This window comes from Xylocopa sonorina, chromosome 6, assembly GCF_050948175.1.
Source record: "Xylocopa sonorina isolate GNS202 chromosome 6, iyXylSono1_principal, whole genome shotgun sequence".
In the NCBI taxonomy this organism is placed as follows: domain Eukaryota; kingdom Metazoa; phylum Arthropoda; class Insecta; order Hymenoptera; family Apidae; genus Xylocopa; species Xylocopa sonorina.
This window is the reverse complement of record NC_135198.1, coordinates 5868263-5896085: the sequence shown is the minus strand read 5'-3', so window position 1 is coordinate 5896085 and position 27823 is coordinate 5868263. Positions and strand designations below refer to the sequence as shown.

The 27823-nt window shown below is 39.5% G+C and overlaps 1 protein-coding gene across 5 annotated transcripts in view; it reads right to left on the bottom strand.

Moving 5' to 3' along the window:
• The window catches only part of LOC143424536 (EGFR adapter protein), a 261708-nt gene that overhangs the window by 85136 nt on the left and 148749 nt on the right, over positions 1 to 27823 (bottom strand). For 4 of the 5 annotated variants that reach the window (XM_076896666.1, XM_076896664.1, XM_076896667.1 and 1 more), the window contains one exon: positions 23204 to 23278. In XM_076896666.1, the coding sequence (XP_076752781.1) occupies positions 23204 to 23278 (75 nt within the window). The remainder of the gene's footprint in view (positions 1 to 23203; positions 23279 to 27823) is intronic. The other variant, XM_076896665.1, reaches the window with a different exon arrangement.

The following is a 27823-nucleotide window of genomic DNA, read 5'->3' as shown; positions in this document are numbered from 1 at the left end:
AGCGCTAATTTCGTCGGCCGCTTGAAAAATATTGAATCCCGTTGTTTGTACATTTTCCAGCGAGTTAGCTCGCTAATCGATTTTGTATTTGACAGGCTTCGTTCGTCGAACTCGGAACGTTTGCCGATTGTTTCTCGAGCGCGCGGTCAGGCTTCATCCGACGCACTCGTCGTATTTGGAAAACGCATTGTCCGAGAGCAATGCCGCGTCTGACAAAAGGTACGTCGAGAACGAAATGAAAGGAAATCGGGTCAGTGAATGATTAAGATAACCCGTGCGAGTAAATTTCTCGTTGCCTCGCGTAGTAACGGAAAAGCAATTTGCTATTGACACGACAAAAAAAAAAGAAATAGTAGCAAACTGGTATTGATACGGATATTTTCATTGATGGATGACGTCAGTTTTCTCTGTTTCATTTGTACACTTTTAAAATGTCTTTTTCCTAGGAATGATTAACCTGTTGAATTAGTAACATTGATTGGATAGTGATGTAAGATAATTCTTGTAACAGAATGGTCGATTTTGTGAATTATTAGGGGAAGACAACAGATTTTTTGGAGCTGTCGAGAAATAACAAAAATCATGGCAAATTCAATTTAAAAAACTCTTCATTTAAAGTGCATGCAGAGTATTGTATTGGTTTATTTAATACAGTAGATTCTAGTCGAACGCGGTTAATATGCTACGTGTTCTGTGGATTCTCGTTATAGAAAATCATGGTATATAGAAATTGTTCTCGCATAATGCGTATACTCAAAAAATAAACGAACAGAAAACAGTGAAAGTCGGTAATCGTAGAGATAACAATATAGTGCTTAGTTGTGGTAGATTTCATTTTCAATGCAGTAAACTTATATAAACATATGCAATAAATAACATATTGTTCTATATGTACTAAGACTTTTTTACTCAGTATAATGTATTTCATGTATCATATGAATGGTATTGATTAGTTTTTTTCGATTAGCCTTTGTAGAGAATTTTCATAGATACAAATTCATTCTTTGCTCATAAATATTACGTATGCCACTAAAATATAACACGAAAAGAGACGAAAATGGTACCCTGAATTTATACAAGCTCTCTTATCTTGCACGCTAATACGTGCAATGGTTAATCGAATCGTCTCTGCAACAAAATTAAAAGTAATTGCAAACTACAAGAAGTCGAGGCCTCTTAGGTCTCGATTAATTGCAAGACGCTTTACTACGCGACGCGAACGCGTTATCGAATTACGAAAAAATGTGACGACCAGTCAGAGGGTGGACGTCGAGGAAAATAGAGAAGGCAAAAGAATAAAGGCGACGCCAGGAAAATTTGTTCGTTGACAAGACGGGCTCAAACAAATTTTTAACGACACGTCGTGACGACGGTTCAAAGGGGTGGTTCAAGGGGTGGTCACGACGCGGAGAACTTTGAAGGGTAGTTTAACTATCGCGCAAACATCCTTTACATTCATCTTACAGGCACGTGCATCATGTTATCGATTGTTTATAGCTACGTGCACGCTGTTAGATCTCATCGACAGCAAGTGATAGGATAAATAGCTCTGGACAATGTTAGACCTGCATCCCAATTAATTACCCTGTTAAGACGTCGATTGTCGAGTTTATGATACGGGTGAATTCAATTTATATATGTACTTCTTCGAGAATATTGGCCAATTAGCAACTTAACGATCGAAATGGCTCGTGTGCATTTCCTTACTGTATCGACCCTCTTTGAGCGTAATTATACGGTACAATAATTCTATTCTCTGTGCTTCTATGTTTGTATTTGTATCTAACTAAATAAACATTTTCTTAATTGAAATTAATTATTTTCAGTGGCGTATAGGCACTGTAGAACTGCAACGCCTTCTGTTTCCACTCGATAATTTCTTCTTTATACTTGTACAATATATAATCATCAAGCTTATTGCCAGTAGTGATTCCATTTTTGTATGAAATCGTGCAGCATCTTCACTAAAGTTAACCACGAGCCTCTCGATTATGTTGTTGCAATTTGCAAATCTTGCATCATGCAAAAAGAGCGTCAAATTTCTTTCGCACAGAAGCGCCTCGCACTCGCGCGATGGCCCCGCGCAAAACAACCGAGCGAAGAGGAAACTGATAAAACTGTTTCACGAAATAATTACGCAGTTCCGTGCAGCTGGGGAACCGCATAAAACAACGCATCGCGGGCAACTAAATTAGAGGGCGGTTGGAAAAGTAGCGAAAAAATTGCAAGCCCTTTTTCCAGGCTCCTGTTATCTTGTCCTCGGATTTTGAGCACGCGCGCCTCGGCTGCGAAGCTTAATTTCCCTGCAGCCCGCGTGTGTCACGAGATAGCATCTGCCGCAGAAAAGAACGGCGAGGCACGTGAAAATTATTTATTGTCGTTGAATGGGAACGATGTTTACTCCGAGATCGTTCTCCCAGGGACGGAGTGTCTTTGGATACCGCGGATGGCCCTTCAGGGGGTGCGTTTCGTGCGCAGCGTACCGCCTCGATCTTTTCACGGTTTCGAGAGCGACAAAAGCTAGGCGGCAACCGTTGTTTTCAAGGGTAATCCGGTGTTCTCTCGTATTCACGTGTGTCACGGCGCATTCTATTTAAGGGCTAAGCGTACGCTCGAAAGTGTACGAAAAACGGCCAGTCTCCATGCGAACCCTCCCCTCTGCACCGCTGGAAACTCTCCATAATTATTGTTCTTGCGTGGCGAACACCGTCGCCCACTAACATTGTCACGCTTTTACGTTAAACAGCGGAGAATTAAAAAGCCGTGCAAACACGAAACTGTTGACAGCAACATGGCGCCAACGGATCGCTCTGTTGTCCGCGAGTAACACCATGGGTCTAGACGTTGGAAAAGAAGCATTCTGTTTGAATGCTGTGGTACCTTTGGACAATTTTTGTCGCGGTTTCTATTGGCCAGTGCTTTCTATTCGATGTAACAAAAGAGGAAAAGCGTTATTCAATGGGCACGCTTGTGACGACGTGTATCGAGATGAACAGTACGAATTGTTTGTAAAACTTTCGAATTTTAATAGTTAGAATTTAAGTTTATTTTGGCATCGATGTGTACACATATTTCATTCTAGTTTAAATTACAATTTTATTAGATTCAGACTCCAAAATTGTGGGCACTGTGTTCGTGCAGTAGTAGCGATATTATCGTCGTGTGTGGATGCAAATAAATAAAAGAAAAATTGATTTCGCGAGTAACAAGGTATCTTAATGGCATTTGTAAATATACTCGAGCGAAAATTTGTAAGTTGACGTGTTCCTCGATTGTGCAACAAATACCATATGGATCGCAGCGGACGATATGGGGAGGGTGGACGGGGGTGTGGAGACAGGATGCAAAAGAGATATGTGTTTCCAACGTGAGTGCTGTTTCGTGTATGCACGAGTAAATCCGCAGGTGGAGGGTAAACGTATTCCACGATCGTGGCGGAGCTGTAGGCATAGGAGTTCTACAGTTGCCTGTTTTTCGTTACTCGTTTACTGCAAAGCAGCCATGTTCGCCACTTCGATTCAGCGGACTCGCTTCCGTGACTTTTAAGGATTAAACAATAATTTTACCAATTTGTAAACGTGATAGACGATTTGGAAAAATTGTGTAACACAGAGATGCTCGTGAAATTACTTTAGGGACTGTTCGAAACGATTCGAAGGTATAGTGCATAAAACGATTGACTATCATCCATTTCTGTTACCTTTGATATCGAATATTACGAATATACAGAAAATAAATATAAAAACTATAAAATAATTCGCTTTCAAGCGTTCGAATTCATCGACAATCCACATTTACACGCATAATCGCTATAAAATACGCCAATTACGATTACAGCTGACGTGCAAATATTAACTCGATCAGCGGCGACTGTATCGTTCGCCAGCGCGAATCGCGCTGATATCGGGTGGCATATTTGAGAATTGAATGAAATCGCTTTTGAGGAGGGGAAATGAAGGAGAGGCCGTAGAGGCTTTTCGGCCTATAGAAAGGGCAAAGGCCTTTTAATGGTGCTAAAATAATGGAGTATCGTCGGCGGGGTACCTGGGATAGAACCCACGAATGGACACTGTTCGACGTTCCTGGATGCTCGAGAGATGCGTTTTACCCTGGAGTGCTGTTCCGTGTATGCACGAGTAAATCCGCAGGTGGAGGGTAAACATCGCCCTCGGTGATCGCGGCTGGGAAGGTCTGCACGGGACCAGCCATCCCTTATTCCGCTGCTGTTTTCAAAGGTTGGCGCCCTTTTTCGTCGTCTCGTCTGTTTGCACGTCTACCAGCCTCTTTCGTTTCCTCGTGTGTGCATTCACGTGTGCTTCATTGATACTCTATCCCCCTATCGCGGCCCGTACCCGTGCTACGTTCCCATTGAACCTGCCGCGCGTCGTTGTCTCGGGATTATCCCAGTGTTCCGATGCTTCACGGGGGTGGTATAATCTCCCCGCACGGGGCTAACTAATTTTAAGACTTTTCCACGCCAGGCTCCAGCTCGAGGTTCGTTTCTCCCTTCCGCGACGAGAGCGATCAGAAATTCCAGTGGTGGAATCGTTTCGCGACGAGAACGAACGGAGATTGCGGGTCGTGGGACCCATGGAAATATATATGTGGCTTGTTCGAGAGTAAAATTTGAACTCTTGTAATTAAGCATTCGCGTGCTATTGGTATTTATTTATTTAATTAGAACTTTTCTTATATATTTTATTAGGTTTATGTTAGGTAAAGTTGTTATCCCTTATGGGATAATTTAGAATTGAAATAGAGTTTCTATATAACACAGAATATACATTGGTTTTGGCAGAGATTATGTAGATTAATTCCTTTTTACATGAAACAAGAGATATTGATAATTAGAGCGAGAGAAGAGAATTTTATTACTGGCTGAGTCTTCTTTGACAACGATACATTAAAGTTTACAGACCCCTAATTATAATATGTACAATTTTTTGTTATCATTGACTGGTAAACCAAAGCTTTATACTGAATAAAATCCAATAATCGATCACCTGTTACTTTTCAATACGTTAGTAATTAATTATCAAATTGAGTACGTCGCATTGAAAAACATTTATCACGTAATAGTTCATCGCGCAACAATACATTTGTCATTCGAAAGCGAGTTACTTCAACGTAATCTGATTTTCGCACGAATATTCCAGCATCTCGTGAAAGAGTTTTGCGCGATTTCTTTTATGCTCGACACACTGGGTATTGATAGAACAGTAAAGACTCGCGAAGCAAATCCGTCGGTTGTGGATGGAAAATATTGTTGACCGTGACCATGAATGGTTTAAGTTCACGTACACCATTGGCGTCTCAAAGGTTACCGAGTATTTTCCTACGCGTGTTTACCCGCCGGCATCCCTTCTTGTTTCTTCTGAATGTGGTACCCTTGGAAATGAGAAATAAAAAGGGTGGAAAGTGAAGATCGTGGCTTCCATCATGAACGCTAATGCCTAGGTCGTTGGATAGGCTTTTGATGTGAACGTGTGTGCTCGAAGAGCCGCGGAGAGGTTCTCCAACGATGAGTTTCCCGCCATGGAAATCCCCGTTGAATTCCCGCATCGAATATCCGCGATTCGATCGCGAAAGAACTGGTTCCGTCATTTTAAGAGGAGATTAATGAGTCCTCGACTCATCAGGCATAATGCAACTTTGATACGAGGGAGTATTGGGGACTTGTATGCATTCGCGTCGAGCAATTTTGATTGTACTGTGCGTAGAGTACTATACCATATCGTAGATTGAGTCTTTAAAAAGAAATAAGGGATGGTTGCATGGCTGCATCGATGTCATTTTGTAAAAGTACAATCGTGTATTTATTTTTTATTATTCGAATAATTATTATGGAATTAGCAAAACTCTCGTTTCATCGAGTGTCCATCACGCATCCTATCTTTGCGTTAATCACAGCGACGTTACATTGTTTTACATTAACAAACATCTAGCAACCTTCTAATATTGAAAGAGTTTTAAGCTTCTAATATTTTGCTAGGTATGAAAATTATAGTTTAATATTATAAAAATGCAGCAAATAGCATACTACAATAGCAATTGATTATAAATATTATCTGGGATATTATTTATTTATTTTCCGCGTTTCTATATTAAAGTTCTTTAGTGATGAAAAATGATAATTACATAAAATTTTAATGAATAATGTGACCCCAGTTCGCCTGCGAAATTTCGCATGCTTTTTGCATATCCCTTGAGTAAATAGAAGTAAAATTGAGGACTACGAGTAGGGGTAGAACCCTAAAGGGAGTGTAATAATAACGTGTCAGAGCCAGAAGGAGAAACAATGCACGAGTTGCAATCTCTATTATTCGATCATGCGTTGACAGCTCTATTCAAATACTTTTGAATAGAAATTGGGGTATATCCATATATTTAACAAATAGATTGTTCCGTTATTCGCAGCACTTTCTCGATTTAACAATCTTCATAAACGAAGAATAATTAGTTTCCAAAACACTGTATGGTTTTCAATCTGTTCGTTATATTTATATTTATATTTAAAATCATATTTTTTTATTATCTTGAACACGAATTCAAATACAAATATATTAACTATCAATATATTCATAATATAACTGTTGCAATAATATTTATATTTATTTAACCATCGTTCAATTACATTTTCTATTGATTTAAAAAATGTAATTTCCATTTTTATGATTTGATAATTTTAATTCTCTTAAGTCCAGTTTCAAAGTGAAATTAGATTTGCTGTAAGTCTCCCGTGACACTGTACAACAATTTTCTGAAACAGTTTTAAGCATTTCCGATATCAAAAACCATAGACACTACACTTGAATCGAATATACTGTACATAATTTTGCATTATTGCTCGAAGCATCGAATGAAATGAAATTTGATAAACACAAAAGGCAAGAAATAGTTTAGTACGCGTAAAAAATTGGTGGGCTGTCGCAATTTTAGTTTCAAGTTATATGGAAATCGTGTTATAGGAGGCTACACAAATACACGGTTTCGAACGCTATCGAGTATCAATGACTGATATTCGATTTGTTCTGTCAACCGAAACGTCAACCGAAACGTATCTATCTGTAGCTACACAATGCGCGCGACTCACCCCATTAATTTCTGTAACACCCCTAACACCCTTCGCCATTACTATGTTACCCCTGGACTCCATCGGTCACGTTGATTACAGGGTAAAGTTATTTCAAGGGCGGTAGCCACGAGTTTCGAAATCTGAATATACGCTTCGAAAACCCGTCGAAAAGCTTTACGAATTAAACAAATTGCATTTCTGTTAATTATTCGTCTTCGCATTTTTTAAATTATTTTGCGTGTCAATATCTCGCTTCAATTTCTCTTGACAAAAGATAAGTCAAGGTGTTCAAGCGTTATCAGTCATAAAATTCAGTGATAAAATTCCTGTTCTTCTTTCAGAGCGCGCTTCTTCGTCCTCTCTTCCGGTTTATCTTTGTATCTTTATTTGCCTCGAAACGTTCGACGTGGTAAGAACGTGAGACGTTCCATTCAGCATGTATAAATCTCTGCAGAGCCTGTTACGATTGTTACTGTTTTATCTTCGTCATTTCTCCTTGGTGTTTCGGTTTCTTCCTGGTTTACCTTGTAAAAGGGTCTTTTTACCTTGTCGCTTGTTAGCTCGACGGTACGCGCGCACCGTCCTTAATCGTCGTGGCGACACATTTTTATTTGGACGAGCTTGCGATGTTTTTACGCGACGAGAATTCAGGATCTATTTTCACCAGTGTATTCGAGTACATTTTTATTGATTCGTTTCAGATTGTTCCAAGTAAGTCGATTTGGTAAACCTTCCCAAGGAGATGTTGGATTTGAAACGATATTCATATATGTATGCATGATATTAAATTAATGTGTAACTGTTTATACGATATAGAAATCTTTTCTTGTGTCACGAAGTATAAATTGCAAGGTACATATAAGGAAATATGATTTGCGAATATTATGTGTGTACAATGCTGTTTATAAAAATTGAAACATGCCTTCATAAAGCGCTCAGAAAAATTGCGCTTAGAAATGTTGAGTTTTTCATGTTGTGGGCACTTGGAGAACTTGTGCTTGGAAAATTAACATCTAGAAAATTCTCACTTGTAAAAGTTGCGCTTGGAAAACTTGCGATTGGAATACTTGCGCTTGGAAAAATTGCGTTTGGAAAAATTGTGTTTGGAAAGTTTGCGCTTGGAAATCTTGCGATTGGAACACTTGCGCTTGGAAAATTCGCGTTTAGAAAACTTGCATTTAGAAAGCTTGCGCTTGGTAAACTTGTGATTGGAACACCTGCGTTTGGAAAACTTGCGTTTAGAAAGCTTGCGCTTGGAAAACTTACTTTTACAAAATTTGCACTTGTAAATATTGCGCTTGGAAAGCTTACGTTTGGAAAACTTGCCTTTAGAAAGTTTGCATTTGTAAATCTTGCGCTTAGAAAGCTTACGCTTGGAAAACTTGCGCTTGGAAACCTTGCATTTTCGATTCTATAGACCCCCAAGTCGCTCAGAGAATTACAATGCAACAATGCAACGCGATTCGAACAAATAAAAGCAGATCGTCAAAAAGTTCGTCGATCTTCGTTATATTTGGATCGTCGATTCGATAATCGGTCCGGCTGTAATTGATTCTCAACTGAAACCAATTCGCGACAAAAAGCACGGCTGGTGTTCCTGTTCGTCGAACCGTGGCAGCCTCGCATGATTAACTCGGCCGTTGGTTTGGTGGCACGAACTTTAGCACGGTGACTCTAAGACCCACTGCAACAAGTTTCCATTTGCTTTAATCATCTTACGCGGGGCACGTTCACCCTGTAATGCCCGGCTAACTTTTCCTCGTATATTTTGGCTGGTTCTATTAAGGACGACAATTATTTCTCCATGAAGGAAACTCATTGGCCGGCTCGAACAAAGCTTCGCTTGAATTAATCAGACTTTACACGTTCAGGGAGCACGGTAGTTCCAAGGGTAGCCAGCCTCGTGTCCTTCGACCAGCTTTATTCTTCATTGATAACGCTTAATCTCACTGTTTCACGATTTAAATGTGTCCTTTGTTTAAATAATGCAGACTTTTGTAATTCTAGTTACGAACATCGAGGTTCAATTGAAATATTAACTCTGTTTATTCGAATACAGAAAGTAAATAGAAGAGTGTTTTACTTTGACTATTTTATTAAACTATTGTATACGCAGATTTTTTTGTTATGCTTGCAGCTTGTTAAAACAAATGAAAGGGTCGCAGTATCGAAGCATGAATTTCGTTTGTACGAAGATCGATGCAAGAATATTGAAAAAAATTCTTCAGTCCTTTTTCAATTTCACCTCGAGCCCTTTATATAGCGTAACAACTAAAATCAGAATGCCTGTCTCGAATTTATCAGAAGGCAGAAACTAGTTCAATGAATCCATACACAAGCGGCAACTTTCGGGTAATCTAAAGTTAGAGAAGAACAGGGAAAGTTTCAGCGTAAAATTCTGGTTTAAGAGGTAAAGAGGGACGAACTTTGAATGCATTCTATGAATAAAATGGAGCAGAATAGTCGCATTTCTCCCGGAAACGTTGTTGTTATTGAATTATAAAGTACCTTCGCGCGACTCGCACTTAGCTTTCGCAAAATGATATTTCCTGTTCGTTTCAAGCCAAATCATTAGAGATTATTCGCACTGTATTCTTCTATATTCTTTCTATACTCTTTTATATATTTCTTTTCTGTATTCTTTTGTATTAACTTTTATAATAATTGTACTTTCCCTCTTACTGTTTAAGAGAGAAAGTAATTCAGAAAGTCGTGCGTTCATCGTCGTTAAGTCAGAGCTGTGGCTCGACAGAAGAGATTTTCGAGGGTCGACGATAGGAAACGCGAAAATTGATACGCAATCTGGTACGATTCGGCAGTGTTTTCGCGCAACAGTTTCGTTTGTGTCCATCGTTACCGGCATCGATGCCCGCAGAGCCCATCCACCGTGTCATTAATCAACGCCGCTCGAAATTGCGTACGAAGCAAATGGTAATTGAAGGGTAATTTCAGCTTTCTGTATAAATCACAGTCACAATAATCCACGGTAATTACTATCAATCGCCGGTAGTTTCGTAGTTTCACGCACAGCCGAGCGCTCTACCGTCCCCTGAGTTACGTTCAGCATCAAACTGCACGTATTTATAGTTTCAAGTTGCCGCTCTAAACTGATACAACGTTATCAACTGTCAAGTACATACGTCTTCCTGCTCTAATTACGCGGTTGGAAATTCGTATCGCGATAGGGTTAAATCTTCGCGGTGAAAGTCGATTGTTAAACTGATTTACAAAAATTTACGTCAATTCTCGAATTGGCTTCTTTTCATCTCGATCCTCGAGGAATTTATACGCATTTATGAATAAGGTTTTATGCAGCTTGTGTCGCATTTTATTTCAATCAAACGTCACTCAATTATTCTATTGCAATAATTGTTAATAAGCAAACATATCACTATATTTTCAATGTTGTACACGTTGAAATAGAAGAATACAATTCGATGTTTGCCATTTATGCAAGAAGATAATAAATATATTTGAAAATTAGATTTTTCTTGATGGAAGTAAGTGTCGAATGCAGGTAGGTCTAATGAATTGAAGTAACACGATGCATGAGTATCATAGCCAGACGTGGTAAATGCAATGGAAGCAGACCACACGTGGCAGGCGATAAGTAACATACTTAGAGGCAAATAGATTTACATGATTCACCATCAATATAGGTACCGATGACCTCGTTAAATTAGAAGACTGCATCTGAGAAGGGTTTTCTAAGAACTTTGATACACTCGACATTAACTACTTGCATTAGATATCTTTTCACTGCTGTGTATTACACAGTTACGTTCAACAGCTGTAGGCAATTTTTAAAATTTCGAACGAATAGTAAAGTAATATTTCGTACGATATGTATTTTATAATAAAAAAGTATGTACTCTCTAAATTTTGATTAACTGTACCTTATTAAAAAACTGCTAAAGAAAAGTGTACATATGTAAATTCTCTGTGAGTATCAGCAGCGCGTGTGTAACAAGCGAAACTTTTAATTTCGAAGGAAAACACTTTCAATCCAGTAATATAAAATTAAATTAAATTGTCTGCTGAACGAATTTTGCGCGCAATTTAAGATCGTACGTTGAAATTCTGATAAACTTGAGTAGAGAAATTTTCTACAAGATTTATCTATAATAAATTTAAAATATAAAAATCTCTATGCGACGAAGTATTAGATATTTGAACGAATATAAAAGTAACGTTGTGTCGTTACAAATAAAATTAACACTATCACTACAATTATCTCGTTACTTCACGCGAGTGTAATAATTGTACATACAGTTAACCTCGTGAAAGGATAACGCGAGAGCGTAAATAGAAAAAGATCGGTGCGCGTGTATATAACAAAGATAAACTTCATTATAATAACGGTTTGCACTTTGTCTAGCGTGAAAAACTCGTTTTATCGAATTATTCCGGGGGCGAGTCTCGCATGAAGAAGAGATCACGAGGGGCTGCGAAACTAAGGATTTTTTCAGGTAGAAAATTAAAGCGAGAGCTTAGGAGAAGCCCTGGAAATAAAACACTAATTCGGTGGATCGATGCGTTCTCTAGAGTTCATGGACTGGAGAGGCCGGGAGAACGCGGAGGGTAGCATCCAGGGGGAAAGATGTGTCGGACTAACTTCAAAATATTAGCGACAGAGATGCACCAAGGATTATGGCCCTCAACCCTTAATCCCCCTCTCCTCTCCATTTAAAACCTGGGGAATAATAAAGAGGTAACTCGCGGCAGAAATTATTCGCGTTCTGTTTGCCTCGCGGTCGAGAGTTGAAATTGCGCGTGCACGATAAGGATCGATAAAAATGTCTATTCTTCTCTGAACATTTGGTACAAAGCGTTCATTTTCTTCTAGCTTTTATTTCGAACAGTGAAAAGGGTAAATGTTCATTTTATTCGCAAGAAAGTGTACTATACGTATCCAGTTAACTAAATGAGAGTTCTAATAATGCTCAGTTGTCTGAATAAGAGAAATTTGATTAATAAAAATAGCAAAAAATATTCTTTAGCTAAAACTTCTAATATCAAGCTTTGAAAAGTCAGCATTTACTTCCATGTTTGTGCAATAATCTTTATTTCAAAACACAACCATACGACAGATGGTTGAAAAATAATAATAAAATAAAGTAACGTAAAGCTCTGCAAGGTTTCCTCGACGTTCTTTCCTTGGTGTTAGCCAAGAGAATTGGATTTTCGAATAGATACATCGAAGGAAGGAAGGTGTTGGTGAGCTAGAGACAGTGTTTAGCCATTGGCTTCAAGATCAAAAGGGTGACTTCACCGGACGAAACCTTAAGGTCGACTTAAAAGGGTGGAAATCGCGTTGTAAGAATTATCGAACTTGAGGTTCAAGAACGCGGAAAATTTGGCTTCTCGCTGCGCGACTACGATTTCATCTTGGTTTTCGAACCCCCCTCGGGACCTTCTCTTTACGCCTCTATCCCTCGGCTCTTGGCCTCTACTCCTCTTGCCTTCTAGCCGACCGTGCTCCTTTACTTCTTTACCCGTTCAACCCCTTTGACAGCCACTCTTCTAAGAAGTTCTTGCGTTTCGAAACGGAAAGACTACCAGCACGTGGCATCTACACGTATAACGTACCTGCGTCTTTGCCACTCTCGCGGGTGTGTACACGCTTTTTACCCCCTTGCACGGATCCCTTCCCGCACGTTTCTCTCTCAATCACCCCTTAATGCACACTCCACTCGTGTCTACTCCAATCCTTAATGCTCACCGTTGCTCCATAACTCGGATGACCAAATTCTTCCCTTTCTCAGGTGACTCGTGACACGTATCCCATATCGTTCTTTCTTTCGACGTATCGTTACAGCTTCTTCTGGTATGTAATAGTAAAACTTTCAGCAAGAACCGTAACAATTTTGCTTATTATATTTTTTAGTATATTTGTAGATACTTTGAGAATTGTTCTTTAAGCTACGCCAGCTTTGCAAACTGAATATGGATTATTTTATGCTAAGTGATTCATTTTTCTATTTTGCATTTGAGATTTCACTTGAAATGTTTATAGTATTTCGATTTTCAAAACTGGCAATTTTCAATGACTTTCATGGAAAATTCTACTTAAGTTTACGCTTCGAACTTTCTCAAAAATGCTCCCATCGGTAACTTCAAATCAAACTTCTCATTTTTCCATCTACTACATAAACATTTCATAAAACTAACATCGACCAGTATCAATATACTCTTAAAAACTTGTTACTCTTGGCACGCAAGTTTCTAGTCACATTTATACTTCGCAAAATCCTTCCAACGTTACACGCAAGATCGTTTCCATCGATTCGAAAGCATTTCCGTAACCTGCTAAGTACCCGTACTAATTTCGGGACCCTCGAGAGCTGACGCGTCGAACGCAAAACCAATCAATAACCCGAAAGATAACCCGTATACGGGCGAAACGGCAGATACAGCTGGGAAAAATAAAGAAAGAATGGTCACCGATAAGGCGACGGGGGGTGTGGCGAGGGGGTTGGAAAGAGCTCCTAGATAGGACACATAAAATCATGCTCTATGTCACGAAGGATTTTCCTGCTGGTAGTCGCTGGGGATAACCAGAGAAGTGAGCGGGTTATGGTCCGAAGATCCCTATCGGTTTCGAGGTTCCTCGAGGATGGGTTAAGGGTGGAAGAGTTTCGCGCGAACGAAGTACGAAGGGGTTGAAGGGGGATAGTGGTAGGTAGAAATTGCGAGGAAAAGCTGGTAGGGGATAGCTTGGAGGATCGAGAATGCCTGCGGCTGAGCACTCACTTATAGCTTTTCCGGGCCCCTGGGTGCCGTACCTTTGTCAGTGGTGTCTCCGACACTACATCACGCTGTTTTATGGCGTCTAAAGTCTCGAAAAAGGACACTGCGCCGGCTCTCCTCGATTCGCGATTAAAGTATTGCTGGCCGGTGTCAAGAGCCGTCCTTTCGCCAAATTGTTAATATATCGCGCCCCTATCGGACCACTTTACGACCCCTTCGACGGCCAGAAGAATGCAAAGTGCTCGAATGTATCGGATCGTCGACAGAAAACTTTCGATTGTTTCCCTTCGATCGTCCATGCTGATGTATCGCCAGATTTCTGTGTCTTGGAAAATTGATAGCCATTACAGATAGCTTTCTTGAAACTTTCACGAAACTTTTAAATATTTACACTATTTTCTATTAATTTCTTAATTTTGGCTAAAAGGTCATGCTCGAATGTATCGGATCGTCGACAGAAAACTTTCGATTGTTTCCCTTCGATCGTCCATGCTGATGTATCGCCAGATTTCTGTGTCTAGGAAAATTGATAGCTATTACAGATAGCTTTCTTGAAACTTTCACGAAACTTTTAAATATTTACACTATTTTCTATCAATTTCTTAATTTTGGCTAAAAGATCAGATATCAAATTGCAGTTAGAATAATTGCGATTCAGTCGTTGATTGAATAATTGAAACGTTTCTGTGAAATGACTCGCATGAGTAGCTGAGAAGGTTTCATTATTTTTTCAAGCTCGTTAATCAACACAGACGCAAAGCACTAGCGAAGTAAAACAGAGAAATTGTTAAACACAATTCGCGACTGCTAAATTGAGTCGATTCCCTCCGACACCCGTTGCCACGTAATTTGATAGACAAACCCCCGAGGAAATTTGATGGTGTTGAACAAACTTCAGATCTGCAGCATGTAAATTTGGGGAATTTCCAGAAATCCACACGCTGGACGGCGGAAGACTATAAACCAGAGAAGTAGCCGTCTGCAGCATGAACCGGTTAATCTCGTAAGCTCACTTGATGTCGCATGATGAGCGGCGAAATCGCTGGCACCAGGTGAGCATTGCGAACCCCTATTCACGTGTCGGACACTTTAAATCCATCGAAATCCTCCATAGAGGTTAAAGCTTCTCCGTTTCCCTCGCACCGCGCCCCAGCACCCTGCTTTCCGTCTCCCTTTCCCCCTCGCGACACGTTCTTTAATCCCACCTTCCGTTTCTAACCTTGATTACAAGTGTTTCTCTCGCGTCAATGAGTTTACAAAGCCAAGGTAACCAAAGGCATTCCGTTGATTACTTTTGAAGAAATACATGTTTCATCAGAGCCCCTCGTCGGGAGTACTTTTTCATTTATGCCGTTTCTAAACGGGACCGATGCGCGTCCCAGTAATATTTTAATTCCGTACCGATTGCCAAGAAGAAGAATACACGTAACGACAGAGAGTTGCTTGGTCCAAGTAATATTTTAATTTCTAATGATTGCAAATGAGAGGAATACACGCTCCGACGGACTTCTTCGTTCAAAATAATATTTTAATTTCTAATGATTGCAAATAAGAAGAGTACACGTTTCTAGGTACCTGTTCGTCCGTAGTAATATTTTAATTTCTAATGATTGTAAATGAGCACGATGTATCCGTTCAAAGTAGGATTTCAATTTCCAATGATTGTAAATTAGAGAGCAGTTCTCTTTTTGTACTTTGATATTGGCATTATTATTTATTTTTAGTTTCATGGAAATAAATAGGATAGCGATCGTTGACCATTTTAGATTTTTCTCACGAAACAAAATACAAGAATGTTCTAAGCAAACATATAAAAGTGGAATAACATCCAAGCCCTCGCTTCTTCATTTTTGGAAACTTCCTAGTTGAAAATCATTTCAATTTCACCGTTCTATCTTCGATTTCGTTCGCTATAAAAAGTTCACCTTACCAACGACCATCGAAACGGTACCTCTGTATCGCGTTGCTCGATAATATCAAACAAAATGATTAACAATCGATCGCGAATAGAAAGAGACACGTATTCGACTCGAAACCGCATTGTTTTACCGATCGTTCTATTTTTTAGCAGCCGTTAACTCCGTTTGCCCTTACGAGGGGGTGGCTCGAAAGTTCGCCTCTGATGTCCGTCAGCGGGACACGTATACGCGTACGCGTAATACGCGTCGAGAGGGGAAGAAAAAGCAAATGGCTAGAAGGGGCTGGTACGATGTCGCATTATTAAAGCACCGCGCCCGTTCTCCTTTCGTTTCGGCTCGCAATTAATTGAAGCTGCTGCCGGCACCACGTGAAATAATTACGAAACACGTGGGAGTCTCGGAGTGCCTGCTTGATGAAGGAGACGAGATGGCCCTCGCGGCTCTGGCTCCTGAGTCGAGCTCGCGACAGCGCTCGCAATGGCACCTACCCTGACCTTAAACGTGAACTTGGCCGACGTGTCGCGAGGAACGCTCCTGATTCGAGCTTCCTTCTTTTTCTCTGGTTTTGTTGCATTTGTTTTAATTTTAAAATATAGGAGCATAATGAATGGAATGATTTTGAGGTACAAACGATTGTTGAACTATTTGGCTGTGATTAGTGGTATATTTCGTCGAGGAAGTTAGAAAGGACGAGAGGAAAAGGGTTGAGGTGTAGTTAGTTAATTGGAATAGTTGGGAATTAGAAATAAATATTGTAAAGGAAAATAGAAAAATGTACGGCAGTGCTGATAATGTTTTATTCTACTTGATGGTCTTTTGTTTGTAAGTATTGTAGCATTGTCTTTGATGTGTTAAGATTCTTTATCGTTGATATTTGATAAATAAAATACCAAATGCCTAAAATATATCAATTATTCTTAATCTATGTATCAACTAAAGAAAGGCAATTTTTAATATTAGGTGCTTTTTAGATGAAATTATAAATGCGTCTGAAAAGGTTAACTACGATATATATTGCAATTTTGATAAACAAGTGAAATAAAAGGAATTATTAACTTAGACTTTATGTCATCGTACAGTATTAATTAAGACTTCTTAAAGAGAGAATAAAAAAAATGGCTTTCTGTGATTATCCCATTTAATTATCACTTAATCGTTATTTATATTATTTAATCTTTTTTACTCGATACAGTTCTACGTAACATAAATATTGAATGGCTTTTTTCGCACGTGCGGCATAAATTTTTCGTATGCACAAAATAAAACTATTATCACGCGAAGTAAAACAGTTTGATGCACTAAACTGCAAGTTAAATCAATCGTTTCATCCCTCAGAGTGACATGCATATTCATCAGTGGGAAGAAACGACTGAAGTTACGACTGCTGAACTCTCCGTTGATTATGTTCGCTCATACGGGTGTCTGGCTTGGAAACTTTCTCGCGGGCCAGATCATCAGAGAAATATTTGAAAAACTAGTTCGAGGCGGCGACTTAGAGTACGCCCGGTTTCTTTCCCTCCTTTGCTATTCTTTGCTCGGAGTTGCTCGTTCACCGCGATGCCTACCGGAGTTCAGCAAAGCTCCTAAGTTTCGGAATAATGAAACGTGCGGTAGGCGAGCAGGGTATTATTCGCGGAAATTATACCGTTTGAAGGAATTTTTGATTCACGGCATGCATAATCGCGATATTACCGCGTAAACGGTGAAACTCGATGTAACTTTTTCTTCAGCCAACGTCTCTCTTGCTCGAGTCATTCTTAAAGGTACGTCACGCTGAGAATTCTGCTCTGGTTATTGTTAAACGAGAAATTAATTGTCAAATGTGTGGAGTTTTGCGTTTTAATCGTAATCATGCGTTTCGAATTGCTGGTTAACCTTTCAATGTTTAATGGATAACACGAAGCAAACAGTAATTGTTCATTTTTCACAGTTCTAAGTGTTCACTTAGTAACAGAAAAGTTAAAGTAATAATGTTTAAGAATATTCTATGATCCAGTTTTTTTATATAATTTTATTTACTCTAATATTTTTCTAACGTATGATAGTATTCGAGACACTCGAACGGTCAAACTTTCCTTTTTATTTCTTGCAAAGTGTTGTGCAAAACGGAATAAGAGAAAGCAAGCATCATTAAGTGCGTTATTAATATTTACAATCGTCCTGCATAAATATCCTTGGCTTACTTTTATCGATTGAAAACGAGCGCAAGGCGAAGCGTAATCGATAAATCGGCTAGGGAGCAGAACGAAAGTTTCGACGAAACAAACAGACGAGGGATAAAACGGTGGAGTTTAACCGTCCCTTCCGCAGGCCCATCTTCGTCTTCTTTTCTGCGAGCAGTATGAAATGCAGACTGTTTACGGACATTCTTTTAAAAAGTTTTACATGCAAACAGTGGCATCCGGAAGGGCTTCCGTCTGGCGGTTGTGCAAGAGCGGAACTCCTGCTGGCGGTAAAGAACTTTCGTCTCAAGACTTCTCGCCATTACGGAAATAACGATTATGCAATAATACGTGCACATTTTGACTAACTTTTCGCGTGGCATTGCCGTCGTGAAAACATCGCGGACGTCGTTAACTGATAGCAACTCGCGGTGTTGGAGGATACATTCATAGCGTCTTGAATGATGTACACGAACTGCTGCGAATATGTCGAAAGCGGTCACGGGGTTTCTAAAGTCTCCGGTTTTTTGTGCTGGAGCTTTGGTAAACTTTGATGGAAAATTGAAAAGCTGATCAAAATATGATGAAAAGAAAGAAGAACAAAATTGTGTTTCATGTATTATTCTGAAGAAGAATGTACCTTGGAAGTTAGTAAAGTGTACGTGGACATTGTGTCGCGTTTACAAAAGGTTTTTACCATTAAAAAAAATGGTACTTATATTTCAAATTTTCTGTCGAGCATACATTTGCAGATCCGTCTTAGTTTCCAATTTTACAATGTCATCGATCCTCTTTCTTCTTTTTAAATTTCAGCTGAATCTCCTAGAAGTTCTAAAAATGTTTGTGTTCAAGTGAAAAATTGGAAAAATTGCAGGCAATTTTATCCGTCGCAAGACGAGAACGTAGGAAGAAAGACTAACACCTGAACCCCTGAACTGAGATGAGTAGCGTGCATTGCGCAAACCGTGCAATCGTTACAGGAAGCAATTTTGCATGGAAGATGCAGCATGGAAGATCAACCAAGATATTCCATGCCTCGCCTTCTGTTTCCCCATTTTGATACGTCCCTGAATCCCGTAACTTTTCTCGGTCCCAGGAGAGGAAAAGCATCAGAGGGAAATCCGTACTTTCCTTCTATGACTACAGACCGTTCAACTTCTTCCTCGCTTGTGATGTTTTCAGGCTTATAGCTTATAAGAGAAAAGCTGGAGACCACGAGAAAAAGGAAACTCGTAGTAATGTTTTGTTACAGACAGAAAGATGAAGTATAATAACTGATGTTAAAGGAGCTACCGGATTTTATATAGAAAGTCTGCTGATTTTGTATGTGAACATTCATTTGGACTATCCATTTTGTTTCTTAAATTTTATGGGCATTTATTAGTGGGTGATATATGTGTGTCAAATGTTTGTAATAAAATTTTAAATGTAATGCATGTGAGTCTTTGAAATTAAGAGAAGTAGAAACACCTTATCATTCGTAAATTTGAAAGTAATGCAATAAATATTTCCAACAGTGTATAGTTAGAGAGAATGCATGCAAATATGAATATTATTCTCATTTCGATTGTCACAAATATTGAAATTGAAATATTTAAATTAAATTGAATAAAATTCTTCCTCCATTTTAAACATTTAATAATATTTGCTTACATTATATGCTTATCATGATAGCTATTCTTTCAAAATTAACTGACAAAGTGACAAAAAGAGTGCAACTTTATATTTTTTACATTTTTCGCTTCTTATCATTGTTATATTACACTTTTACTTTGTACATACGTGTAAAACCTGACGCTGAGGGTCGATTACACCCCTTAAATGTTGATCGTTGCCAATGAAAAAAAAAAATATTCATCTAATACCTTCAATAAGCACTAAGCTTCAATAAAATGGTGAGCAACACGAAGGTAGATTCACTTGTCAGTGATGAGAAAATTGATAACGTCGATAATAAAAGGGACTTGCATAAATCAGGAAACGCAATAACGAAGAAAATTTCAATTACAACCCTTCGTTCGTCGATCGTGTATAAACGCGGGGAATCAAAGAGTCAATTAATGGGCAAAACCCATCGAGAATCGCGTGGCCGTGAACCGCAACCCTACTTAGGGTTGGATGGAATCTTTATGAGAATGACACGCACGACTTCCTGCCGAGTTTCGTGTCACGTAAGTCGCGTAACAGGTGGCACGGAGTGACAGAAGGTCCATTTCGTGCGGAAGGAGAGAAAAAAAAAAAGAAGAAACTCTCATTCAGTTATATTAGAAAAGTTATCGCCCCGGACATCGAAGGAAATTGAATCAGTCGGTGACGAAATGTCACTTAAGCGCGATACCACATTGCCAAGGAAACTTTCTCATTTCCTGGACGTCGGTTTCTGGAATGGTTGAATGAGAATTGAGCGAAATGTGAAAGAAGCATTGCTTTGTCACGCTCCTCTGTGAAATCTGACATTAAATTGGTAATGCATTAACGGCAGTTCGAACGTACTCGAATGCTTCTGCAGCCTTGACGCGATGCACTCGCATTAATAAATTGCATGACGGAAAGAGCTGCAGAACAGTTGCAAATTTTACAAATTTATTAAAAAATGGACTTTATTGCTCGTCTGAATCGAGACACGTTCGTATGTCGTTTAACAATTTACCAATATCAGGTCAGCGCCATTTTGAACGTGAATCGCTGAAAGGCTCGTTTCAGAATAATTTCTCATTGGACGAATACCGCTGCGCGTTTGTGTCAATTGGGGCAGTGGCTTGGGGTTGTTGCTGGCATTTGTACAAAATATTAATTTTATTTGCGAAGGTGGAGACGCAAATACGTTATTTCGTAACAAAAGACATCGTTCCAGCTTAAAACGGATTTTCGAACGGCAATAATGCTTTGACCGATATTCTGCAAGCGCGCAATAAATATTCATAACATATAAATATTGTTTGTCTTTCGTGCTACTGGAATTAACTTCTGTTTTCAAAGAGCATAAATTAACGATACTTAATCCTTTCATTTATTTCGGTATTGTCTGCACGCGATATTGTAATGTGACGCGCGCTAGCAAATTGTATTTTTAGCCAACAAAACTGGCTTCGAGTCAAATTTATTATCATTCCTTCTTTTTGCGAAATTTTCTCGCATTTAAAATGTAGTTTTGAAAAATAGAATTAATGGCACAGGTTATACAAATATTTTAAATATTTCAATTGTGCGTAACGATTGATTTTAGCCAATTTTATGTAATTATTTTGGCAAGCAATAATGTATTATCTTTTTGAAACTTCAAAAAATCATTTATCACGTATACTTTATCACGTTTACTTTGATTCATATTTTGCGATTGCTACTGCGTAATAATAAAACGATATATCTTTTGAAATAAACATGTACCTTCATTTTCTGTCTGTTTAAAGAATTTGACAGATTTTACTAATTCACTGCGGTTGGAGGAAACGTGTACCGCACGACCCCCGTTTCGTCCTAGTTTACGAAAATGCGACAGCACGCTAAAGTTTCGAGTTATCCTCGTTTTGGTAAAGTACTGTATAAATTGTGTACCCTTGTTTTGGTAAAGTGCGACGCAACTTCTGTGCTACGCGCCACCAGAAAGTATACCTAACAAACTCGCTGGTAAATTGCTAACGAAAAGCATTCCAATGTACTACCGTCATTTCACCGTTTTAACTTTCAGTACTGTCGATATAATTTCGAAGAAATTCAAGAATATTCTACTCTACGTATAAAAATTTCATGGATCAACGCGTACAAATTTGTTTAATTTCATAACATGCTGTACAAACTGATTCAATTTCTGAAAATGTACTTGACTGTTTATAAACAAGATCGTTTTACAAGAGTATAATTTATTAAAATTAAAGACTTTTATTTATTAAAATTAGAACTCAAAGTTAATTATATTAATCAGCTAAGATGATTACACAGCGACTCGACTGTCGAACGTCAGCTTGGCGTCATGTCGCGCGAACTAAGCTCGATGGAATCGAACGGAAGCGACGTCGTACAAAATAAAAATATATGAAACACGGTGCTAGAATTGGATTACTTTGACATGACCGTAAAAGTAGTGGCGAAGATAAATAATTAGCTCGACACTCTAAACTCGACGACCAACAAAGACAAAAAGGGGCGTAAAATTTGACGAAGCACGAAACGTCGATTAGGGTACAACAGGCTCGAACAAAGGGAGCTGTATAAAATTTTTATTCGCCTGTCCCTGGAACTATCAAAATAGGTATGTCTCTTTTTCTTACCATCGAACTTCCTCTTCGACGCGTGACACGGGAAAACTTTAGAAAACTCCACCGTTCGCGACGTCTGGGAAGGTTACGCGGAGGGAGTCACAAGTTTTTGGGCGACAAGAAGAAACAAAGACGACGTGGAACTGTCGAGAGAGAAACAAGGGTTATCAATCAGAACGACAGCGATATAGGAAAGAGCTAAGTCGCATTAGTCTCCGCCTGGTGGATTCATTCGCGCTGCCAATCACGCCAACCATTTTCAGGTCCCTGGGGAACCGTGGTAACCGTTTCTTCCGCTCTGCTGATCTAAGAACCGACTGGATCCAAAAAATATTACGAATAAAACGAATTTTCTATTTACTCGCGTATCGATATTAAACAATCGTACTTGATCGTTAAACAGATCATTTTGTATTTAATTGTATATTACTACTGATAAGCATTCGAATACTTTGGTTAATCGATAGCAATTATATAGGAAACTTATACGCAAACTTGTGAGGAATTAAACATACAATTATCCATGCTTATAAACCAGAAATATGTATCTGCGGATTAAAACGTGGGTATTCAACGAATGGATCCTTGCGAAAGAGCATGGCCGTGTCGAACAGCTAGGAACCGCTTCTGATCTCGCATCAGCAGAAGTTGTTTGATGAACTTCATTTCACTAAAGGCGTGGCGGCTTTTAATATACCGCGCGGCGTATTCGTCAGGGGATACAAAGCCGTCCGTACCGAAATAGTCCGTGGCGAAGCTAAAAGGTATCGCTGGAAAGCGTCACTCGACTTCGCGATGATATGCGCGCGTCCATCGGCGAACATCACCGGTTCGGAACACGCTGGCCGAGTTTCTTTGTAGGTCGCACTTTGGGGACGCGCGAAAAGGCGGACCGCGTTAATTTCCACCCTTTTCCGCGTGCGCCCGCAAAAAAAAAAAAAAAAAAAAAATACCCTTTCTCTACGCGCGGCCACAATCTCGTCCAACTTCTCGCTTTTCCTTACGAACGGACTCGCGTCCATCTACATGGCGTGTACTCACTTTTCCATCGGGACTGCATACTTTGATACCCGCGAGCGACACTATTAGGAGAACGGGCGTGGACCGATCACTGTACTGAAAAGAAACAAACGTTTTCATATAGCGAGTGAAAGATGCTGGTCTGGGGTTGGGTTATGTGTGTACACGGTGTTTGGTAAGAAATTATTAATATAGAGGGGGCATGAATGGGGGGACATCTCGACAGGTGTATCTAATGTTTACACGTATGTGTACAGATATATTAATACTAGATATACCAAGAATCGATATATGTATACATATCTGCAATCGTCCATTTTAATCGTTGGTAATTAGACAACTATTGCAAATGGTAAGAGAAAAAGAGTTTTAAATGGTAAAAAAATAATAGTTGTCAGATTGTTCAAGAACTCGTCATAATTGTAGGACATACACTACAACATAATTGTAGGACTGAATAAATTCAATGTTCTTCTGTTGACTAAAAACAGTTCTGTGGCTCGCGAAAAACGACGAAAGCTCGACCGTAATGGCTCGCCTGATCGAACGCGACGGGCGTTACGGAATCTTGAGGCTTCTGCTAATTTCGAGATTAGAAAGTTGGCAAAGCGAGCGGTACGATTGAAAATGGTACCGAGAACGAAAGAGTATTCCCTATTTCCCGCTGGAGACACGGCTCATTGTCTTAAAACCCCACTGAGATGGATAGACGCAGCTCGAGTGGGAAGAGGGGATCGTCGGTATAATTACTGTAAAGCAAGGGGTAGTTTTCGATAAAGGACGCCAGTGCTCTCTTTTTATACGGGGTGATCTGCGAAGTCCGTTCTTCGCCTCCTTTCTGCTGTCAGAACTTCGTCTACCGCGGTGGAAATGAAACGGGAGAGATCATCCTGATGACAGATTAAAAAACACCTCCAGCCTTACGTTAGCCGAGGGCGCAGTATGCAATTGCATATATATACGATTCTTTGGTTCGTTTTTAATATTACTCTTAGCTATTGTCACACCGACTTCAAAGAGAGCAGCGAGCAGTTAGAGATAATTAATGAGACTTTTAAATGTTATGTAGCTTGTAAATAAAAAATAACGTGACATCAACGTATCTGTGTTTTCAGAAACATACATGGTACCTGTGCAAAATCATAAATTAATAATTTCATCATCAGAGCACAAGTCAACTGCTTAATGCGCTATATATCTTTCATTTTCTGTAAATCATTATTCGATGTTTCTCATAATGTCTCCTGCCATGTAAATCTTACGACTTCTCACGTTTTAAATACTCCACCTTAAAATATAAAATCAAATAATTATCGAACGCAGTTATCATCGATGTTGCAAGCAAATAATTAAAAGAAATTTCAATCTCTACTTATTTTAGCCACGAATACGATATGAAACAAAGGCAGAGTATATCGAGCAATCGGTCAGTTGACATGCCGTAAACTCGGATCCAGTGACCCAGAATTTCGACCACGTTCACCACCACCCCACGGTAATGAATGACCGCGTGAGCCGCTGGCATATCAAAGCGCAGGATTCGACGGGGGTGAGAGAGTCGCCTCGATACGCTCTCCGCGAACGAAGACAGCCGCGGACGTTTATTCGTGGACACCCGTTGGTTCGTCCACCTTTGTTCGGCGGGGGTGATTAAAATGTTGCTGAGTGAGTCGCGCCGTCAAGAGGACACGGAGCCAGAGCCAGAGATACAGAGAGGAGCGGCGAGAGTAACGGAGACGGAGGAGGAAGAGGAAGAAAACGGACAGAAGCGAGCGTGCGGAAAAGCCAATAGCGACAGAGCTCGCGGGGTGAAACGGGGAAAGTCGAAGGAAACGCGAGAGGGGAGAGGCGGGGAGAGACGAGATCCGAGGGATAACCAGCGCGGGAGACAAATCAAGAGGATAAAGATGTAAAAGCATTTTTACTTGCGGAAGGAGAGAGAAAGGGGGATGACGGGTGGGGGTGTGTGTGGGAGGAAGGGTGGAAAACGCGGGATAACTCGTAGCCTGTGTGCACGACCATTAAGCGCATCGGGTACAACTCCGAATGGGCTCTTGGCGTGATCACCTAACATTTTCTTCCTGTTTCAATCTCCCCGTGTCTCACCCGTTTGGGGTGTCAGCCACCCACCGCGCGCAACACGGTTGACCCTCCTCTGTCGTTTTGTATCCTTTTCCGCGCTCCCGCGTTTCTTCTCCTCTTCCTTTCTTGGTAATGTGCCTTGTATCTGTTATTGCTCACCCAGCTCTGCGTGAATTGATACTCACTCGATTTACTTCGACCATTGTCGTTCCGTGCCTACGCTGTTTGCGGTGTACGTTTTGTCGAATCATCGCATTCGAACGCGCAGCTATCGAATCTGATTTGAATTTTATTTTCAATGGATGAGCTTTTTTAAATAAGCGATAATTGCTAATGAGTTTGCTTGAATTTGTTAACTGGTTCGTATTTAAATTGCTTGGCTGTATTGGCACAGTCAAGTGTGCTATGTGCAAGACATTTCATACATGTTTGCATAGTTGTTCGATGAAGCAGATTGGACGTTGAAAAATGCTTTTTGAAAAATTTATCCAATCTGATTGCAAAATATAATATAAAAATATTCATATTTTCATTATTGGAAGGAATACTAAAGCAACTTACCCTATCATATTATGTCAAGTACTTTGAAGTGATACACATTATATTGTCATTGTTACAATTTCTGTTAGAGTTACTGTCGTTATTATATTCTCACATTTTCATTAATAAATGTCTGCGAGTGATTAAAAATATTATCGGAGTTCTCTGCACGTTTCTGACGCTATTTATTAAATTATTATATTCCGCTTAATTTGTTTTCAGAATCCTCTCTAAAGGAAATGATTGCACGTGTTCCGATTGAAAGACACAGAAACGTACCTGAGCTGGCCTCTTGAACGAGACGGAATTGGGAATTAATTGGTTTGTCGTCTGCAGACCTGCCCTTTCTCGTTCTAGAGTGAAGCGCGGATCTTCCAAGTACGCGCAGAAATTAGCTTTCACAATAATACCAGACTAGAAACAGTAACATTTTAGAGGGTCATTTGCGATGCGATAATTTATCAAGCCCCTCTGAAATTGATTTTAACAACATTTTTGCACGCATGTATCAAAAATACCAGTGCAAACTAAATAATAAAAGAACCAGTAACCAATCTTAACAACCAGTAATAATAGATTTAAAATTTACCCTTCGATTTTTAACTCGATTGATAGAAATTTGAAACGCGATTCTTTATTACAAATATCAAATAAAATAAAGTAATATCATTAACTCACTTGAAAATTAATTGCAAAGACTCCATCTCTAACTGACATCAACACTCAAATCCAATTTATACACTTTAACCCCTTATGGGTTCAATTTTATTTGCGACTATAAGCAAGAATGGTGGACATTAGATCAACGAATATTAGCCTATGAATATAGACTAATCCTTTGCATTGAGACTATTCAAAAATAGTTGAAACTGCTAACTTGAAATCACCTCAACTGTTTCAACTGTTTTATTACAGATAATAAATATTTTCTGCAATTGTAAAGCAAGAAAGATTTACAACGTTACCAAAAATATTATCGATTCCTGAAAGAACATTATATGCATATATAAAAATGGAATCATTTAATTACACGTCGATACATGGCGGTACATCAGTAAAAAGTTACACGGGTCGATGGAGGGTTAAGAAGAGTACGACACGCGTTAGTATTTGAGCCATTGAACAATACCCGATTATCCTTCAGATAATGTCAGCCATGAAATCTGCCACGGGTAATAAAGGGAATGGGCCACGAGGAGCGTGATTATCAGTGACTCACGACGTGATTCAAAGTATCGACGCGCAGGGGGCTGCAGAAGGGCGGAGAACGCGGGTTTCCTCCGCGTTTGACTGTCGAGGATCGTTTCTTGTCTTGTCGCGGCGATTGCTCACAAATTTATGAATTTATCAGCCGGCGGATCGTATCGCGCGAATGCAGTTCACGTATCATATGGGGTGCATATCAAGTACCATCCCCTCGTGACTGCGAGACTGGAGCAAGGAGAGCACTCGAGGGCTACGAGCATGAAAAACGAAGGGTGAATGCGCCTGATGAGAATGAGAGCGCCGATTTCAACTCTCGTGCTTCTTTTGCGTTCGTCGGAAAACTCTCTCTCTCTCTTTCTCTTTTTTCTTTTGGAACCATTAACAGGTTTCTGAAAGCGAACTGCGCGGGCACCGATTATTAGCGGTATTATAACTTCCCGCGAGTTCGTCGCGCACGCTTTTAACGAAAGGTGCCAACGAAGACGCTAATTAAATCAATTATAACATGCGGACAATTTTAATTAGGACGCATTGAAGATTTCCACCGGAAGTGTACAGAGTTCCTGAGGATTTTTACTAGTATAAACTAATACAACTATAACTTTTTCACTTGAATTGTATTTAGCGTTTAATTATGGCAACATTAAGTACTTACAGTTAATATGTTATTTGCTCGATTTTAATATTTCAAAGTTTAGTTTTCAAATAGTGTAATTCTACTTTGAAAAATGAACATCGAACGTTTTCATGTCCAAAGAGAAAAATATAATGTTTTAATGCAACGAACGAAGGGGAACAAACCAAAATGGTCCG